General features: G+C 43.5%; 1 protein-coding gene across 8 annotated transcripts in view; it reads left to right on the plus strand.

Moving 5' to 3' along the window:
• The first annotated feature begins 633 nt into the window (after positions 1-633).
• AIDA (axin interactor, dorsalization associated) overlaps positions 634-20,109 on the plus strand; it is a 42,973-nt gene continuing 23,497 nt past the window's right edge. For all 8 annotated transcript variants that reach the window (XR_014786924.1, XM_084828724.1, XM_084828726.1 and 5 more), the window contains exons 1-2: positions 634-888; positions 14,787-14,856. Coding sequence is in view for 7 of the 8 variants with exons in the window: in XM_084828724.1 (XP_084684850.1) it covers positions 779-888; positions 14,787-14,856 (180 nt within the window). In the remaining variant the exon portion in view is untranslated. The remainder of the gene's footprint in view (positions 889-14,786; positions 14,857-20,109) is intronic.

Below are 20,109 nucleotides of genomic sequence, written 5' to 3' on the forward strand. Positions count from 1 at the left end.
CTCCCTCTCTCAACTTCGCTGAAACCACGCGCAATATGGGAGTGACGCTGGAGGGCTGTCCTATGCCACTCACTCCCGGCCAGTAATATGGAGATAACGACGGGCTGAGTTTGCAGTTGCACCACATTTCAAAACATGCTTTTGAAAAATAAGAATCCTTTCCACACGAAATAAGACCGGAGTTAGAACAGGGATTCCTGTCTTTGCTTCTACTGTTTTTTTTTTTTTTTGTCCTATCACAACTTCTCTAACAGTTCAATCCTATGCATGTTTACGCAAAAGTAAATTCCGCTAAGTTGAATGAGGCTTACTCCCAGGTAATCGTGCATAGGATCGCATGTTAAAAGTCCTGGATTTCCCCCATTGATTCCTAAGGGGGCAGCTACCACTTTTGCACCGCAGCCAAGGCGGGAAAGGGCGTCCGAAGTGGCCCAGAAGTCCCGTCCTAGGCTCGGTCTACCATTTTTTAGGTCTATGACCGCGCCCTCCTTCGGGAACCGACCGTGCCGCCGCTGGCTCTGGCTCCCTTGCGCCTGGGAAGGAGAGGGAGGCGGGGCTGGCACAGCCAAACATGATGAGGACGGGGGCGGGGCTGGGCAGAGGCGGCCGCCAGGCTTGGTTGCGACGGCGGATGGGCTTGGTCGGTGACTGAGTAGCGGTGCTGCTGGGCTGGACGGAGCAGCGGTTGCCCGGCGCGATCCCCGCCCGCCTGCCTGCCCGCCCGCCCGCCTGCCCCTCGCCCCCGGCGCGAGCATGGTGCCCTAGCAGCGCTGGGACCATGTCGGAAGCGGCCCGGAGCCTTCTGCAGCGCTGGGGCGCCAGCTTCAGGAAAGGGACCGACTTCGACTCCTGGGGGCAGCTCGTGGAGGCGATAGACGAGTACCAGATGTGCGTGTGCGCGGGCTGGTGGGCGGCGGTAGCAGCGCCGGCTGGCTGGGCTAGCTGAGGGCAAGCTGCTGAAAGGGGCGAGGGGCACTGGGTGGGGCGAGAAGTTGCGGCTCGGCTGAAGGCGCTCGGGGGCTTTGGGGCGGGTCTGGAGCTCCGGGGCGGAGCCCGGGGGGGTGACCCGAAGGGCAGGCACTGGAAGAGCTATGGGTGGGGCGGAGGGCTGACGAACCGGAGGCGGTGAGGGGCTCGGGCTTCTCCAGGAGGGCTTTAGACCAGCCTTTCCCCAACCGGGAGCCCTCCAGATGTTTGGGACCACACATCCCATCAATCCCAGCCGGCGCAGCTAATGGTCAGAGATGATGGGAGCTGTAGTCCCGAATCCTTTGGAGGATACCAGGTTGGGGAAGGCTGCTTTAGACGGAGAAGATGGGCGGCGGACGGGGAATCAAGAGGTTGCAAGAGGTTCTGCCCAGAGCCCGGTTTAGTAGGCTTTGTTCATTGTGAAGGCTATGGTGGGGGCGGTTAAGGGAATCAGGGTGTATCGGGGAACCCTGGCAGGATGAATGGGATCACTTCCATCACTGCCCCCATCTCTATGCCTAAATCTTGTTCTATAGGACTAGGTTGGTGTACATATATGTGGGGTGGGGGGGGGATTTGCAGACTTTAGCCCCCGACTCTGCTTGTCATGGATGTGTATCTATATCTGCTTGAAACATTAACAAGTTATGTAAAAATAGAAATGTGGGGGAAATGGTTCATTAACGTCGTGTTGCTTCCCCATGCTCTGCACTATTTATCTTTGGCAGCATTGTGGCATCCAGTGAAAGTTTTGCCTTTGGAAGCCACCTGTTGTTTCCACATTGTTAATCTGGATATTGCCATTCACGCTCTGCCTTTCCTAGAGCTGGCAGATGTGGTGGGGTACAGGGTTCCTTTGCAGCGTTGTAGTGCAGCCCTCCTCAACCTGATGCCCTCCAGATGTTTCAGACTACAACTCCCAGCATTCCTGATCATTGGCCATGCTGGCTGGAGCTGATGGGAACTGAAGTCAATACACCTGGAGGGCACCACGTTGGGGAAGGCTGTATGTAGCAGAAAAAAGTTTGCTGTTGGTGTCGCTGCTTCTGTTACTACAGTGTGAAAATCTGCGTGCCAGTATGCTTCCCTTTGTGCAACAATTATGGACATAGGACTCCTGCCTGACATAAAATCTGATAAACCTGGCCTTGCTTTCCTGCCAGGCTTTCATGTTTCACTGATGTGTACTGAACTGACACATACAAATTTTGAGTAATAGCAACAGCTTGCTGCGAAGCAATTATGACTGCTGTTCTTCTCTTGACTCAAACCTACAAAAGGCCAGGAAACAGACTGAGATCCAAAGAAGTGCTTAGGCTCATGCAAGGGGCTCTTGTTAGTGCATTGGAATTTGTCCCTTTTTGAAAAGCTGCCCCCCACCCTAAATCACACATATATATACACACACACACGTTTGAAATCACAGGGTGTTTTATGGCATACTGCAAACTGCTTATTAAAACAAGGTGAGTAGTTCTTTGGCTTCTAAGCATAAAATATACACATTCAGTAGTATATACCTTTCATCTTTCAAATGAGTTTGTGTTGAGCATTACAAGTTCTTTTAAAATTCCAAATCCCTTTCCCTCCCTTACCCCGCCCCCCTACACATTGCAGTATCTCTCCCTGAACGTCAAGCATGTTGCAAATAAGGTAGAACTCCTGTCCCTTCTGTTTACATTTGCTGAAGCCTGTTCCAGGTCTCTCATGGTTTGTAGATGCTTTGTCCTGGCATCATGATATATGCTGCTGAGTAGAGTCCAGCAACCCCAGTTATATCCTCCTTTCATTCAGTCTTGTAAAGTTACATCCCAAGCATCCTTTCTCTGTCTGTGCTCAAAAATTTATTTTCAACTGCAAAGGCTACAAAAATAAATGTTGAGACTACTAGGATGCCAAAATTTATATTTTTGCTTTTGTTGAAGAAACTGGGGGTGGGGATGGGTGAGGGAGGATGACCATAAGTATAGAGATGTGCAGCATCTCTCCTTCCTCATCTCTACTTGGAACAGACACTGTTGGTGAGGGTTGGTGCTGAACCTCAGGGCCAGGGGCTAAATCTGGCCCTCTTGGGATTCTGGTCTGGTTCTCTGGGGATCCATGTCACCAATTGGTTCCTGCTTCTGTTCTCCCCACCCCACTCCCCCGGATCTTTTGATGATTTCTCAGCTTTTGCTGTCCTAAGGTTTAGTTAATTTATTGGCAGAAAGAGCTTTAAGCTAAAATATACTGGCATGTTGACCCTGCCCCCATCGCCTTTGGCCTTGCCCACCAGCAGATTGTGTCTCTCGCCCCTGCATCCCCTGAGTTTTCTCCAAAATTTAATTTGGCCATCAGGCTAAAAGATATTCAGTACCCCAAGTGTAGAAGTCAGTAAAATATTATATAAGACAATCCACTCAAGGTAAATGCCAAATACCGTATCAGAGGATCTGTGCGAAGAATGCAAAACTTCCATTTGTTCAGTGTGTCTGCCTCGTCTGGATAAACTTGGAGACTTACCATATGTCTGCTAAAACAGGGAGTCCATGACTTTTGAATTTTCTTAGTAAGGTCTCCAAATAACTATGTCAGTTAAAGGTAGGGCACCACTATCTATGTAAAGGTGTGATGAAAATGGAGATTAGATTAGACTTTAATTTGTATGCTGGTTTTCCACAAAGTGTTCAAAGTGACTTACAATATACAAAGTAGAAATGGACAATATACAAAGTTACATAACGCATAACACAACATCAGTGAGCATTTCAGTAATGATATAACAATACCATTTTGATGATAATTCATTTCTGTGGGTAGTGGGTTCAATCCAGCTTGATGCACATGCAGTTGGTCTGGTGGAAGAAAAATTGCCTATAGCATACCTTCCAGTCCCCTGAAAACGCTAGACAGACGGTGGGTTATGCGAGGGTTGTTTAACCCTCAAATAACTCCCGCTGGCTAGGTTCATATGACACAACAACCCCCGTCAGGGTTGCATATTCATAATGGTGGCTGGCATGCACTGTAGCTCCTCAAGGGTCAATTAACCCAGGATGGGTTATCATGCTGTGCGAACCAGGTCAATGGGTCACAGGATCCTGCTGAATGTGGTAAGCTGGGGGATACCTGAAAATTAGGTGGAGGCATCCTCCATAAGCAGAGCCCTTCTGTCTCTGGAAGGCAGATCCTGGATCCAAAACTGTGTTTGTTACAGAACTTAATACAGATTTAACATGGAAAATACGATAGGATGTCATTGTAGGGGTTTGTGCTTCTCAAGATTTTTTTTCTTGTTAGACAGATTCAGTTTATGCAGTAGTTTCAAACATTACTGGAAAACGGTTAAATGGCCAATGCCAGTGCTTCTGGTATAGAGATTTCACTGCTTTGTGGGGCCTCTCTAAATTTTCACATGTTTTAGAAGGAGGGGATAAATAGCAGCTAAAGTGATAATACCCATTACCTTTGTAAATGGCTAGATCAGCAGAGAACAGCAATGATGGCATGGCCAACAGCAATTATTTTCCCTTGGCAACAGTTTAAGTAGAAGAGCATAACACCATTTTCCTTTGAACTTTCTTCAGGGCTGTCTTCCACACTACTTTTAGTTGGTATTTTCATTTCATTTATTTCATTTCTATACTGCCCAATAGCCAAAGCTCTCTGGGAAGTTCACAAAAACTAAAAACAAAAACATAATGTAAAAAAACCCTTTAATTTACACAATTTAAAAACAATATAAAACAGCTAAAAACAGTTAGACTATACTGGGACCTGATAAAGCAACGGACAATAATGGCTTTGATATGGGTGTGCATGCCAGTTCTCAGCAAGATAGTAGTGAAATGTGGAAATGTCAAATATGGTCCTGTATTTTGATGAAAGTTAGGACAGTGCAATCCTGTGTGCAGATTTGGACTTGAATCCAAATCTCTCAGACCCAAGTTACAGTTCTGCCAACTTGACTCATTGTGTGGTCTTGGACAAATTGCTATCTTTTCAACATCAGTTTTGCAACTTTAAAATAGGAGTAATAGTGGCTTGTTTCAAGGAGTGGTAGAGAGGTAGAGATGTGGTGGTGGTGATGGGGAACTTGGCAGGGGTTGGACACACCCAGTTTTGCTGTTTTTTCCTAGACCTGTGCTCTGATTCTTCTGGTGGAAAATTTATAAATTTGGGGGAAAAGCACCCATCATTGGATGAGATCTAACACTGTCATTCCAGTGACAGAAATACTTCCATTAGTGGAACCAGGAGGGGAGCGATTCTCCCTCTGCTATGCAGACCCTCACGTGCCCTCAAAATCTGCTCCAGAGGGCTGGGAAACCTTCCAGAGAAGGTTTTTGGGCAGCGTGGGCTGCAGCAGAAGGAAGGGGAAGAAAGTTGGGTATCTGTCAGCACAATGCTGGATTTAAGCTATGAACTATTTTCTTTTTTAAAATGTGTGAAATGCTTTTTAAAGCAGCATTTTAAAATATTTGTGTTAGCTACAGTTTACTTCCTCAAAATGGTTTCTAATAACTTTATAATAACTATGTAAAGACAGTCTACAGAATTAGATAATTACAGTCACTGAGTATTGTAGACATGTACAACACAAATCCTATTTTGTTAGGCTAGAGACAGGCATTATTTCTTTAAGAGAGTTTGAAATCGTTTTTGGAAGAGGAATAATTGCTTATATAGTGTATATATAAAGTCATATAATGTATATAGTGTATATATATAAAGGCATCCCATTGAGTTTTTAATTTAATTTCATTTTTTACCCTTAGCCAAAGCTCTCTGAGCTGTTTACAAAGAGTAAAACCATAAAAATACAATATAGTAATATAATAACATTCACATGCAGACATATAAAACAATTTTACGCAATTGTTGTATTGTTTCTTCTGTGGTTGTTTTTGCTAATTCTGACTAGGGAGACTATTTCTAAGCCCAAATAGTTAAAACTTCATTTTGTTTATTGCAGTGTGGATCGTTTCTGTTCTAAATTTATTGTTTTCACTATTTTCTATCTGGCAAAAACCAAGATATATTTGATACTTTAGGCTGTAGCAACTTGCTGCTCCGTTTCTAACACTGGTTATAGATGTAATGATTGTTTGAATAAAATGGAGGTATTTATACAGTTTAATAAAGTGAACAGTACAATTTTATGTGCTGTGTTATACATGAAGCATTTTATGTTCTTGCAGTGCAATGCTATACATATCTACTTAGAAGTAAGTCCCGTTGAGTTCAGGGGGGCTCACTCCCAGGTAAGTAGGTATAGAATTGCAACCTCAAAGTAAGTTTAGAACGGGGGAGAGAATGGACCAGTTTGCACTATCAAAGTAAGCTTACTTAAACCACAGTGAGATTTCCATAATCACCGCCCTGGCATGTCTTGTTGTGTTGTCTGAACCTGGGCGGCATGGCTTGTTGGAAGGGGAAACAACCCTCCAATAACCCATGGGCTTTTGTAGGGTTATTGGAGGGTTGTCTCCTGACATGCCCCTTCATGGATCACTGCCTTGTTGTGGCGAAGGGGCTTGCGTAACTCAGTGAAGCCATAAGCTATGCCGTGCAGGGCCACCCAAGACGGACAGGTCATGGCAGAGAGTTCTGACAAAATGTGGTCCACTGGAGAAGGAAATGGCAACCCACTCCAGTATTCTTGCCAAGAAAAGCCCATGGAATGTATCACAAGGCTAAAAGATATGACGCCGGAAGATGAGCCCCTCAGGTCGGAAGGTGTCCAATATGCTACTGGGGAAGAGCAGAGGGTATTTCCAAGTAGCGCCAGAAAGAGTGAAGCGGCTGGGCCAAACCCGAAAGGACACTCAGATGTGGATGTGTCTGGTGGTGAAAAGAAAATCCGATGCTGTAAAGAACAATATTGTTTAGGAACCTGGAATGTCAGATCAATGAATCAAGGTAAGCTGGAGGTGGTCAAACATGAGATGGCAAGATTGAACATCGACATCTTGGGAATCAGCGAACTAAAATGGACAGGCATGGGCGAATTTAATTCAGGTGACCATCATATCTACTATTGTGGGCAAGAATCCCTGAGAAGAAATGGAGTAGCACTCATAGTCAACAAAAGGGTGGGAAAAGCAGTACTGGGGTACAATCTTAAAAATGATAGAATGATCTCAGTACGAATCCAAGGCAAACCATTCAACATCACAGTAATTCAAGTCTATGCCCCAACCACTGAGGCCGAAGAAGCTGAGGTTGATCGGTTCTGTGAAGACCTACAACACCTTCTAGAACTAACACCAAAAAAAGATGTCCTCTTCATCATAGGGGATTGGAATGCTAAAGTAGGAAGTCAAGAAATCACCGGGATAACAGGCAGGCATGGCCTTGGTGTACAAAATGAAGCAGGACAAAAGCTAATAGAGTTTTGCCAAGAGAACATGCTGATCATAGCAAACACTCTTTTCCAACAGCACAAGAGGCGACTCTACACATGGACGTCACCAGATGGTCAATATCGAAATCAGATTGATTATGTCCTTTGCAGCCAAAGATGGAGAAGCTCCATCCAGTCAGTAAAAACAAGACCTGGAGCTGACTGTGGCTCAGATCATGAGCTGCTTCTTGCAAAATTTCGGCTTAAATTGAAGAACGTCGGAAAACCACTAAACCGTTCAGGTATGACCTAAATCATATCCCTGATGAATATACAGTGGAGGTGAGGAATAGATTTCAGGGATTAGACCTGATAGACAGCGTGCCTGAGGAACTATGGATGGAGGTCCGTAACATTGTTCAGGAGGCAGCAACGAAATCCATCCCCAAGAAAAAGAAATGCAAGAAAGCAAAGTGGCTGTCTGATGAGGCTTTACAAGTCGCTGAGGAAAGAAGGGAAGCGAAAAGCAAGGGAGAAAGGGGAAGATATACCCAACTGAATGCAGAGTTCCAGAGAATAGCAAGGAGAGACAAGAAGGCCTTCTTAAATGAACAATGCAAAGAAATCGAGGAAAACAACAGAATGGGAAAGACTAGAGATCTCTTCAAGAAAATCGGAGATCTCAAGGGAACGTTTTGTGCAAAGACGGGCATGATAAAGGACAAAGAAGGCAGGGACCTCACAGAAGCAGATGAGATTAAGAAGAGGTGGCAAGAATACACAGAAGAACTATACAGGAAAGATCTGAATGTCCCTGATAGCCATGATAGTGCGGTCACTGAACTTGAGCCGGACATCCTCGAGAGTGAAGTCAAGTGGGCCTTAGGAAGCATTAGTAACAACAAAGCTAGCGGAGATGACAGTATTCCAGCCGAGCTATTTAAAATCCTAAAAGATGATGCTGTTAAAGTGCTGCATTCAATATGCCAACAAATCTGGAACACTCACCAGTGGCCACAAGACTGGAAAAGGTCAGTTTACATTCCAATTCCAAAGAAGGGCAACGCCAAAGAGTGTTCAAACTACCGCACCATTGCGCTCATTTCACATGCCAGCAAGGTGATGCTCAAAATCCTACAAGCTAGGCTTCAGCAGTATGCGAACCGAGAACTACCGGAAGTACAAGCTGGGTTTCGAAGAGGCAGAGGAACTAGAGATCAAATCGCCAACGTTCGCTGGATCATGGAGAAAGCAAGAGAATTCCAGAAAAACGTCTATTTCTGCTTCATTGACTACGCTAAAGCCTTTGATTGTGTGGATCACAACAAACTGTGGCAAATTCTTAAAGTGATGGGAGTACCAGAACACCTTACCTGTCTCCTGAGAAACCTGTACGAGGGTGAAGAAGCAACAGTAAGAACCAGACATGGAACAACCGATTGGTTCAAAATTGGGAAAGGAGTACGACAAGGCTGCATATTGTCACCCTGCTTATTTAACTTATATGCAGAGTACATCATGAGAAATGCCGGGTTGGATGAATCAGAGGTTGGAATTAAGATTGCTGGGAGAATTATCAACTACCTCCGATATGCAGACGATACCACCCTAATGGCAGAAAGCGAAGAGGATCTCAAGAGCCTCTTGTTGAGGGTGAAAGAGGAGAGTGCAAAAGCTGGTTTGAAACTCAACATTAAAAAAACTAAGATCATGGCATCTGGCCCCATCACTTCCTGGCATATAGAAGGGGAAGAAATGGAAGCAGTGACAGATTTTACTTTCTTGGGCTCCAAGATCACCGCAGACGGTGACTGTAGCCCTGAAATTAAAAGACGCTTGCTCCTTGGGAGGAAAGCTATGGCCAACCTAGACAGCATAGTAAGAAGCAGAGACATCACCTTGCCGACAAAGGTCCGTCTAATCAAAGCTATGGTTTTCCCAGTAGTAATGTATGGCTGTGAGAGCTGGACTATAAGGAAGGCTGAGCGCCGAAGAATTGATGCTTTCGAACTGTGGTGCTGGAGAAGACTCTTACGAGTCCCCTGGACTGCAAGGAGGTCAAATCAGTCCATCCTAAAGGAAATCAACCCTGAGTGTTCATTGGAAGGACAGATAATGAAGCTGAAGCTCCAATATTTTGGCCACCTAATGCGAAGAGAAAACTCCCCGGAAAAGACCCTGATGCTGGGAAAGACTGAAGGCAAAAGGAGAAGGGGACAGCAGAGGATGAGATGGCTAGATAGCATCACGTATGCAATGAATATGAACTTGAGCACGCTCCGGGAGAGAGCGCAGGACAGGAAGGCCTGGCGTGCTATGGTCCATGGGGTCACGAAGAGTCGGACACGACTGAACGACTGAACAACAACAACTCCTGACATGCTCTGCAATTTAAATAAGCCACAGTGGCTTATTTAGGTTGTGCAAACCAGGTCAGTAGCTGTTAAGGACAAAACACAAATGCTTTCAACATGTTCCTGGTTTGAAAATGGTAGGAGAAGAGGTGACTCCTAGTTGATGACTCTGAATGTGCCAACCACCTTTTGAAGTGTAGGAGCAACTGAATCCATCCCCCCAACCCCTCTGGTTTTTCTTCTTATGCTCCAAGCAGGCAGCTTCTACTATGAAAGCTGACTACATCAAATATCTGATTAATGGTCAGGTGCACAGAAATAATGTGATCTTAGCAGTGTGCGTACATCTTGAGGATTGGTTCTGGGTTTGGCTGTGAAGCATGCCATGTTGCAAATTCAAAGTGTTACATAAATCTTAAGCAGGCCCACTTCAAGAATTATGTCTTATGTTATATTTTTGTATATCGTAATAGATGTGGAAAAGCACTCCTTGCTTTTCTCACTTGCCTTATCACTCAGGTTAAGGTTGGGGAACAATCTTAGAAATGAAATTGCAAATCATCTAGAAGTAAAGTGAGATGTGGCCTCCACTGCTTCATAGTCCTTTGTAAGGGCAAGGATAGCGTGTTGGATAGAAATCAGGTAAAACTGACAGTTTATATTAATATGTACATAACTGGCAAATTATATAAGAACATAAGAGCCATGCTGGATCAGACTAAGGGTCCATCTAGTCCAGCATTCTGTTCACACAGTGGCCAACCAGCTGCCTGTGGGAAACCCCACAAGTAAGACATGAGTGCTACAGCAACCTCCTACTTGTGTTCCCCAGCAACTGGTGAACATAGGCATACTGCCTCTGATAATGGAGGTAGCATATAGCCATCAGGACTAGTAGCCACTGATCGCTTTATCCTCCATGAATTTGTCTAACCCCCATCCAAATTAGTGGCCAGTGCTGCATCTTGTGGTAGCAAATTCCATAGTTTAACTATGTTCTGTGTGAAGAAGTAATTCCTTTTATCTGTCCTGAATCTTCCACCAGTCAGCTTCATGGGATGATCCTAGGTTCTAGTATTATGAAAGAGGGAGAAAAATGTCTACCTATCCACTTTCTCCATACCATGCATAATCTCGTACATCTCTGTCTCCCCTTATTTGCCTTTTTTTGAAGCTAAACAGTCCCAGATGCTGCAAGCTTTCCTCATAGGGGAGTTGCTTCAGCCACTTGATCATTTTATTTGCTCTTTTCTGCACTTTTCCCAACTCTATAATATCCTTTTTTAGGCGGGGTGACTAGCACTGTACACGGTATTCCAAGTGTGGTCACACCATAGATTTGTATAAGGGCAGTATGACCTTGGCAGTTTTATTTTTTATTCCTTTCCTAATTACGCCTAACATGGAATTTGCCTTTTTCACAGCAGCTGCACACTGGTTCAACATTTTAATCAAGCTGTCCACCACAACCCCAAGATCTCTTTCTTGGTCAGTCAGTGCCAGCTCAGATGCCATCAGCATATATGCGAAGTTGGGATTTCCCCCCACCCCCCAACGTACATCCCTTTAAACTTCCTTGCATTGAATGGCATTTGCCATTTTGATGTCCATTTTCCCAGTTTAGAGCAATCCTTTTGGAGCCCTTCGCAATTCCTTTTTGTTTTAACCACCCTGAATAATTTGGTATTGTCAGCAAACTTGGCCATTTCACTGCTTACTCCTAATTCCTGATCATTTATGAACAAGTTGAAAAGCATTGATCCCAATACAGATCCCTGAGGGACCCCACACGTTTACATCCCTCCATTGGGAGAGTCTGCCATTTGTTCCTACTCTGTTTTCTGTTCTTTAGCCAGTTACAGATCCATAAGAGGACCTCTTATGACTGTTAAAGTTTGCTCAGTATTTTTGAGTGAGGGACTTTGTCAAAAGCCTTTTGGAAGTCCAAGTAAACAATGTCTACTGGATCACCCCTGTTCACATGTTTATTGACACTCTCAAAGAACTCTAAAAGGTTAGTGAGACAGGAGGGCTGGATTAGGAGGGCCAGATTTGGCCTGTGGGCCTGGGATTCCCCACCCATAGCATAGTGAATGCTAGGCATTCCCCCTGTCCCTGTTTTTCCAGTGTAATGTGGGCGCCCGGTATCCACTTATTGTGGTGCTGAATAAATCTGTTAGTGATCAATCAAACAATTCCCTCTCTAACTTGCTTGGGTTCCCTTGTTGAAGAACTGAAAGCATGCCATATTCATTGCTCTTTGTCACGGATCTGCCAGGCACTTTGTCTGAGCGTCAGCTCTGCCAGCCAAGTTGTCTTCATTGCCGCAGAGGCACAAACTATTTCTGGACTCGGGGAGAATGTTACGACAAAGATTAGGAACCCCCTGTGCTAGTCAGTTGGTTTTCAGACTTTTTTCAGTGAGACCTTTATACATCAACCTGTCTGCTGAGGAGCCCCTATGTGTTGCAGAGGATTTGGGGAAGTGTCCTAGGGTTCACAATGGGGGTTGGCCAGCATACAATACTTCACCGTTGCTCTGCATGAACCAAGATTACATCCTAGAACACTCCTACCATGCTCATGTAGGAAAGTTTCAGCAATGGTGGACAAGCTGTCTTTCAACAATGTTTGGCCGCCATTTCAGGGATGTTTGGTCATCACTACTGATCTTTTGTTTGGGGAACAAATTATAAACTTGCAAGGAACCCTAGAACATAGTTTGAAAACAACTGCTCTGTGGGATGTGAGGAGATGGAAGGCGCTATTACCAGATAATATGGTAATATTTTCATGTGCAGACACGTGAGTGAATATCTAGTTTTGATTATCTCATCAGACATCAATCCAGTTTTGTTTTGTGATTTGTTGGTCCCTGCCCTTGGCTTACTGACTTTGAGAAGTGATGTATTTCTTTTAAGTGGCGAACAAACGGGGATTCCCTTAGTTGCATGTTGAGTGGGAGGGGGCAAGGTAATGTACTGAATTCGTGTAAAAAAAAAAAAAAAAGTTTCAATGTTACTATACAAAATGAGATTAAAATGGAAATATGTTCCATTTAGTTCTTGAAGAAACCAGGCTCGACTAGACTATAGTAAGTCTGTGGTGATCTTGGGATGTGTTATCTTAAGCATTTGCTATCCCAAGCATGTATGTTTAGAAATAAGCTCTACTCAAATCAGTGGGATTTCCTCATCAATTTGTGATGAGGCAGAATATCTAGACTAGTCAAAAGTAAAGGGCTTTCTGGTGACTCCTGATTTTAGATGGATCCCTGCTACATTTTCCCCTCTTTTGACCCTTTTGTGATAATACTGACTCTGTTCAGTAAATGTTACTTGTCTTAGGGCACAATCCTATATATGTTTAGACAGAAAAAAGTCCTACAACTCCCAGCATTCCATAGCCAGCAATGCCTGCTTGGGGTTGTAGGGTGTTTTTCTGTCTAAACATACATCGGATTGTGTCCTTATTGGTTAAAATTAAACCACATTACTACCTTAGAGAAAATGATACCAATGAGCTCTTAGATGGGCTTCTTTATGAAACAAGTATAAATTATTTAGATTTGATATAAATAATGGTGGGAATAGATCATGTAGGCTCATGTAGGCTCAGTGTCTAGGTATGACATTATCTTTCTTTCATGACTGTGAAGCTCTCCAGTTCTGGGGGGCATTTTTTGGGGCAGGGTGGGGTAGGTGGCTGATGTTAGGAAGAAGGACTTGGAAGCTGCTGGGTGTGTGGTTGTTGTATCCCAGCTCTAATTCCTGTGCCACCTGACTGAGCTTTGATGAAGTTGCCTGGTGTCTAAATTGCCTATTATGTAAAAGAACATTACTAAAGTTAGGCAACACATTAGGAACTCCTTTGTTTTACTGGCCCTCTGCTTAGAAAATGCTTTGGGAGTTGTATAGCTGCTTCAAGCTTGCCATTCCAATTTCTTACAAGTCAAAGAATCTAGATAAAAAGAGCAATGGCAGCAGGGATGTTGCTTTGAGAGTCTTTCTGTGCTCTGATCACTGCCTTGATCATATAAATGCTTCCTCAAAGTGTGATGCTTGATATTTTCATGCATAAACAATTGTTGGGCTCTGATAAAGACCTACAGAGATGCTAGTTGGCCTTTCCCAACCTGGTGCCTTCCAGATGTTTGGACTACAACTCCCAGCATTCCTGACCATTAGCCATGCTGGCTCTGGCTGATAGTACTAATATACTATGGCTTTTTAAAGAGAATGGCAACAAGTCTTAACATTTATGTTGTCATGGATTTAGTTAAAATTACATTTTATTTTTTCTTAGCTACTGAAAACTTGGGTCTGGGGTTAGAGTTGTCTTAATGATCATACCAGAATCTCCATACAATATGTAATGATAACATAATTCATTTTCCATGCATAAACTTAAGCAACGTTAGATTGCTAATCAATGTAAATTTCAACTGTTTTAGGTGGAATTGTAGATGAATTTGTAGAAGTTCTTAAAAGTTGGTCTGTGTATCATCATCATCATTATATTTATTTATACCCTGCCTTTTTCCAAGTACTGGGACACAAGGCAGCTTACAAAAATTAAAAGGTATGAAAATATACAAAATATAAAATATAAATTAAACAACAATATAATTAAAATTATATTAAAACATTAAAACAGCATTTTAAAACAACATTTTAGCAGCTTACCCACAGGTGCCAACTATGTCCCAAAGGCCTGCTGGAACAAGAATGTTTTAGTCTGCCTTCGGAAACACATCAAGGAGGGAGCCATCCTAGCCTCCCTAGGAAGGGTGTTCCACAGCTGTGGGGCAGCCATCGAGAAGGCCTTCTCCTGGGTTCCCACCAAATGTGCCAGTGACAGTGGTGGGACTGAGAGAAGGGCCTCCCCAGAAGATCTTGGAACACGGGCAGGTTCATAAGGGAAGATACGGTCTTTCAGATAACCTGATATCATTCCAATTCTTTTATAAGTTTCTAGCACTACACAATATGTACACTATTCTACTTTTGAAGAGGAAATGGCCTGTAGTCTTAAAGTATAAAGACGGCTGTCTACAAATTGTGAGCATTGTATCACCTTTTATTATCCCAGACTTCACAAAGCCCTCAAGTTGTGTATTTTTTTCTCTCTCCATCCAGATTAGCAAGGCATTTACAGAAAGAGGCCCAATCTCAGCCCAACAACTCGGAATTCACAGAAGATCAAAAGGTACATAATAATGTGTGTGCATTTGATGGTGGATTATACTTTTGAAGCAGTTTTTAACTCTTTCCTTGTCATTTGGAGGAGTTACCCATGTGACTGAACATTTTCTTTGCAGTTAGTATGCGGTGAAAAGAGAAAGTATTGTTGGTTGGCTGGGCTGCCATTTACAAATACTGGGTTCTGTGTGATGCTGTATGTATGAAAACATGCAGTTCACTCTTAAGAGTAAACTGGTCATAGTTTAATTTCTTTTTAAAAAGAGACATGAAGATGTACAATATTTCTTCAGTGCAGATATTAGTACAAGTTACACGTGATCTAAGACAGTTTGGGTAGGCTTCAGGGATCTACTTAGCTTTTTCTTTACTAGACTTTAAGGTTCACCTGCTGGAGCCAGGTGCAAAACAGGGCAAGCATATACTTAAAGAACAGCTTGTCTCTGAGCACACAGCTCAGACAAAGAGATTGTTTCCAGGAGCGGAATTGAGTTTGCGGTCTTTTCACACACAGCTCCACTCCTGGTTTTCCCCCGAGGTTCTTTCATTTCAGCACCCTAATTGGGTGGGTGGGGGTTGTTGTCAGACAACTGCAACTTAGAAAACCCCAGTTTTCTGACTCCCAGGTTTACATCTATAGCTCATCCTATCCAAAGGTCTGAGGTTAGATAATGGCATTAGGAACAAATGTGAATACAAATGTGAAATGTGGCATTCCATTAGTGTTATAATTTATAATTGTTTATATCTGCTGTAATTACTGTAACTCAAGGATTTGTATTATCCTTTTTGAATTTGGTTCCACTTACTGTTTGTGCTTTGCAAAATGGTAAAATTTAATGGTTCTTGCTTTAAATGTCAAGATGTCTCTGAAAGAGTATCCCTTTTCTGTTTTGTTTTGAAATATTTTTAATGTAAGGAGAGTCTCGTCACTATCCAGAGTAGCAAATTACGTCAAGTAACTCGAAGGGGCTACCCCTTGCCATTGCCTCCTTGGTGCACGTGCTCCTTATGTTCAGAAGAAAACAGGGGCACAGAAGATGTTCAGGTCCTGGTGCTCTAGGAACCTGGCAAGGCAACAGGCAGTGAATGTCAGGAGCTGCGGATGGGACCAGAAAAGAAGTCTATGAATTTGTAACTCCTCGGAGAAGTGGATAGGCTATGTGGGATGCCTAAGTAAAAAGAAATTGGGTTGGATTGGAATTAGACTGAGAACTTCTCAGCCACATCTACTTGCTTGAATATGAGGAAATACAGAAAAGTATTGGCCACATTCTGGTGTTTAGGCGTGTCATTACAGATGACCTGTTTTTCTTGCATTAGTTATATCTGTTTCATTGTTTGATTCCTTCCGGCTGGTCACAGCTACTTTCTCATGCTGAAGTTGTGACCTCTCTAATCCTTGGCTCCTGTAAAAGGGGTTTTGCTTCATAATTTCTTTCTGTTATACTTGGCCATATGAATTAATGACAATCCTGTTCCCTTTGCAAACTAGTAGTAAGCTAAAATCTACTTCAAGCTGATTGCTAGCAAACTAATAGTCTAATGAACTACTTGAGCCCTCTAACAAAGCAAAATTCCCTTTTGGGCTGCAAACTTCTTCACAAAGTCTTCATTATGTTTCTATTAGCACAGTAATTGCTTGCACAGCAGAGCTGATGGCTAGCATAGTCATTGCATGATTTTTAAGATCCCGTTTTTACTTCAACTGGGGACAAAAATGTATCTTGCAGAGTACATTAGAACTTTAATGCTTTTAATGAGGTATTAAGTGTTTTCATTGCTGCAAAATGAACTATCTTGTTGGGGATAGTAACACTTGGAAAAACACTAGCTGTGTCTAGCTGTGGTGTTTTGGTTTCTTTTTAACGTTAGCTTTGGGTGTGGTTCCTGAGAAACTGTTATGAATAATGCTTGCTGGTATCTTGCCACAATTCAATAGATCCCTTAAAAAAAATTTTTTAAAATCCTATTCCTTGTAACTCCAAATCTCCCATGCAAATCTGTTCCGAGTGCGTGATCATTCTTCAACTCTCAAGTGCCTTCTAACACATTTCAGAAGTTTCTGCTCCACAACAAAGGGCAGCTGGCAAGTTCAGGCAGCTATAATGCTCTAATTTCAGTAGAGGAAATAGGGCTCTTAGCATAGTTGTGAAGCCAGGAAAGGAAAAGCAGGCTGATAACTCACTTACCTCTAGCTCAGTGCAGAGGGTGAGTAGAAAGGAGTATGGAAGAAGAGAGAAAATCTTTACCCCTCTTGTTTGCATCTTCCCTTATTAAGGAGCCTTCTCATTGTTGTTGTTCAGTTGTTGAGTCGTGTCCAACTCTTCGTGACCCCATGGACTATAGCATGCCAGGCCTTCCTGTCCTGCGCTCTCTCCCGGAGTGTGCTCAAGTCCATATTCATTGATTCGGTCTTCTCCAGCACCACAGTTCGAAAGCATCAATTCTTCGGCGCTCAGCCTTCCTTATAGTCCATCTCTCACAGCCATACATTACTACTGGGAAAACCATAGCTTTGATTAGATGGACCTTTGTTGGCAAGGTGATATCTCTGCTTCTTTTTGCACTCTCCACTTTCACCCTCAACAAGAGGCTCTTTAGATCCTCTTCGCTTTCTGCCATTAGGGTGGTATTGTCTGCGTATCTGAGGTTGTTGATAATTCTCCCAGCAATCTTAATTCCGACCTGTGAGTCATCTAACCCAGCGTTTCTCATGATGTACTCTGCATAGAAGTTAAATAAGCAGGGCGACAATATGCAGCCTTGTCGTACTCCTTTCCCAATTTTGAACCGATCGGTTGTTCCATGTCTGGTTCTTTCTGTTGCTTCTTGACCCTCGTACGGTTTCTCAGGAGACAGTTAAGGTGGTCTGGTACTCCCATCTCTTTAAGAATTTGCCAGAGTTTGTTGTGATTCACACAATCAAAGGCTTTAGTGTAGTCAATGAAGCAGAAATAGACGTTTTTCTGGAATTCTCTTGCTTTCTCCATGATCCAGCGAATGTTGGCGATTTGATCTCTAGTTCCTTTGCCTCTTCGAAACCCAGCTTGTACTTCCGGTTGTTCTCAGTTCACATACTGCTGAAGCCTAGCTTGTAGGATTTTGAGCATCACCTTGCTGGCATGTGAAATGAGCGCAATTGTATGGTAGTTTGAACACTCTTTGGCATTGCCCTTCTTTGGAATTGGAATGTAAACTGACCTTTTCCAGTCTTGTGGCCACTGGTGAGTGTTCCACATTTGTTGGCATATTGAGTGCAGCACTTTAACAGCATCATCTTTTAGGATTTTAAATAGCTCAGCTGGAATACTGTCATCTCCACCAGCTTTGTTGTTAGTAATGCTTCCTAAGGCCCACTTGACTTCACTCTCTAGGATGTCCAGCTCAAGTTCAGTGACTGCACTATCATGGCTATCAGGGACATTCAGATCTTTCCTGTATAGTTCTTCTGTGTATTCTTTCCACCTCTTCTTAATCTCATCTGCTTCTGTGAGGTCCCTGCCTTCTTTGTCCTTTATCATGCCAGTCTTTGCACAAAACGTCCCTTGAGATCTCTGATTTTCTTGAAGAGATCTCTAGTTTTTCCCATTCTGTTGTTTTCCTCAATTTCTTTGCATTGTTCATTTAACAAGGCCTTCTTGTCTCTCCTTGCTATTCTCTGGAACTCTGCATTCAGTTGGATATATCTTCCCCTTTCTCCCTTGCTTTTCGCTTCCCTTCTTTCCTCAGCTACTTGTAAAGCCTCCTCAGACAGCCACTTTGTTTTCTTGCATTTCTTTTTCTTTGGGATGGATTTTGTTGCTGCCTCCTGAACAATGTTACGGACCTCCATCCATAGTTCCTCAGGCACGCTGTCTATCAGGTCTAATCCCTGAAATCTATTCCTCACCTCCACTGTATATTCATCAGGGATATGATTTAGGTCATACCTGAATGGTTTCGTGGTTTTCCCTACGTTCTTCAATTTAAGCCGAAATTTTGCAACAAGAAGCTCATGATCTGAGCCACAGTCAGCTCCAGGTCTTGTTTTGACTGACTGTATAGAGCTTCTCCATCTTTGGCTGTAAAGGACATAATCAATCTGATTTTGATATTGACCATCTGGTGATGTCCGTATGTAGAGTTGCCTCTTGTGCTGTTGGAAAAGAGTGTTTGCTATGATCACTGTGTTCTCTTGGCAAAACTCTGTTAGCTTTTGTCCTGCTTCATTTTGTACACCAAGGCCATGCTTGCCTGTTATCCCAGTTATTTCTTGACTTCCTGGTTTGGCATTCCAATCCCCTATGATGAAAAGGACATATTTTCATTATAGGGGATTAACACACACTTCCACACCAGTGGGACTCTGTTTTTAACCTCTACTGAGTAGAGAGCAGGCACAAGCTAGTCTAGAACAATCACAAAGCTAGACACAAAAAGGGAAAAGAGGCAATGGAAGGACAGGACTCTCCAGTGGTGGTGACTTGCAAGGTGTGTGCAATGTTTGTTTTCTTGCCTGAGAACAACATGGCCTACACCTGCAACAAGTGCAAGTTGATCACGCTGCTGGAAGAAAAAGTAAGTGGACTGGAGCGGCGACTGTCGACCCTCAGGGGAATAAGAGAACATGAAGAGTTTTTGGACAGAATGAGGGAACTACAGCAGCAAAGGGAAGACCAGAAGCTTGAAGAGCAACAGCAAGATGAGGCAGTGGGAAATGCTGAGGTGAAGAAAAATGGAGTAGAAGATACTCCTTGGAAAAGGGTGACAGTTAGGAGAAGAAGAACTAGACGCCACTCTGCGCCAGTGGAAACAGTGTAGCTGTGGAACCAACTCCAGGTACTTGCGGATGAGACTGGAGGACAGCCTGCAGAGGAAGAATCACAGGGGAACCTACATGAGAGTGAGCAAGAGGCTGAAGGTCAGTCAAACAGAGGCGATGAAACCCAGGCCTACAACAAGAAGAAGAGAAGAGTGGTAGTAGTAGGAGACTCCTTGCTGCGTGGGATCGAGACCCAAGTATGTTGCGAAGACCCGTGGACTCGCCAGGTATGTTGTCTCCTGGGAGGACGAATTAGAGACGTGACTGAAAGGTTGCCTGCACTCATAAAGCCCACTGACAGGTATCCCTTTCTTCTCATCCATGTGGGAACAAATGATACTGCCAAGCGGAGCTACGAAGAAATCACGTCAGACTTTGAAGCTTTGGGAAGAAAACTCAAGAACTTTGGGGCCCAGATAGTTTTCTCATCCATCCTTCCAGTAGTTAGAAGAGGGA

This window comes from Heloderma suspectum, chromosome 1 (genome assembly GCF_057233095.1).
Source record: "Heloderma suspectum isolate Gila_16-S chromosome 1, 16-S_ref, whole genome shotgun sequence".
Lineage (NCBI taxonomy): Eukaryota > Metazoa > Chordata > Lepidosauria > Squamata > Helodermatidae > Heloderma > Heloderma suspectum.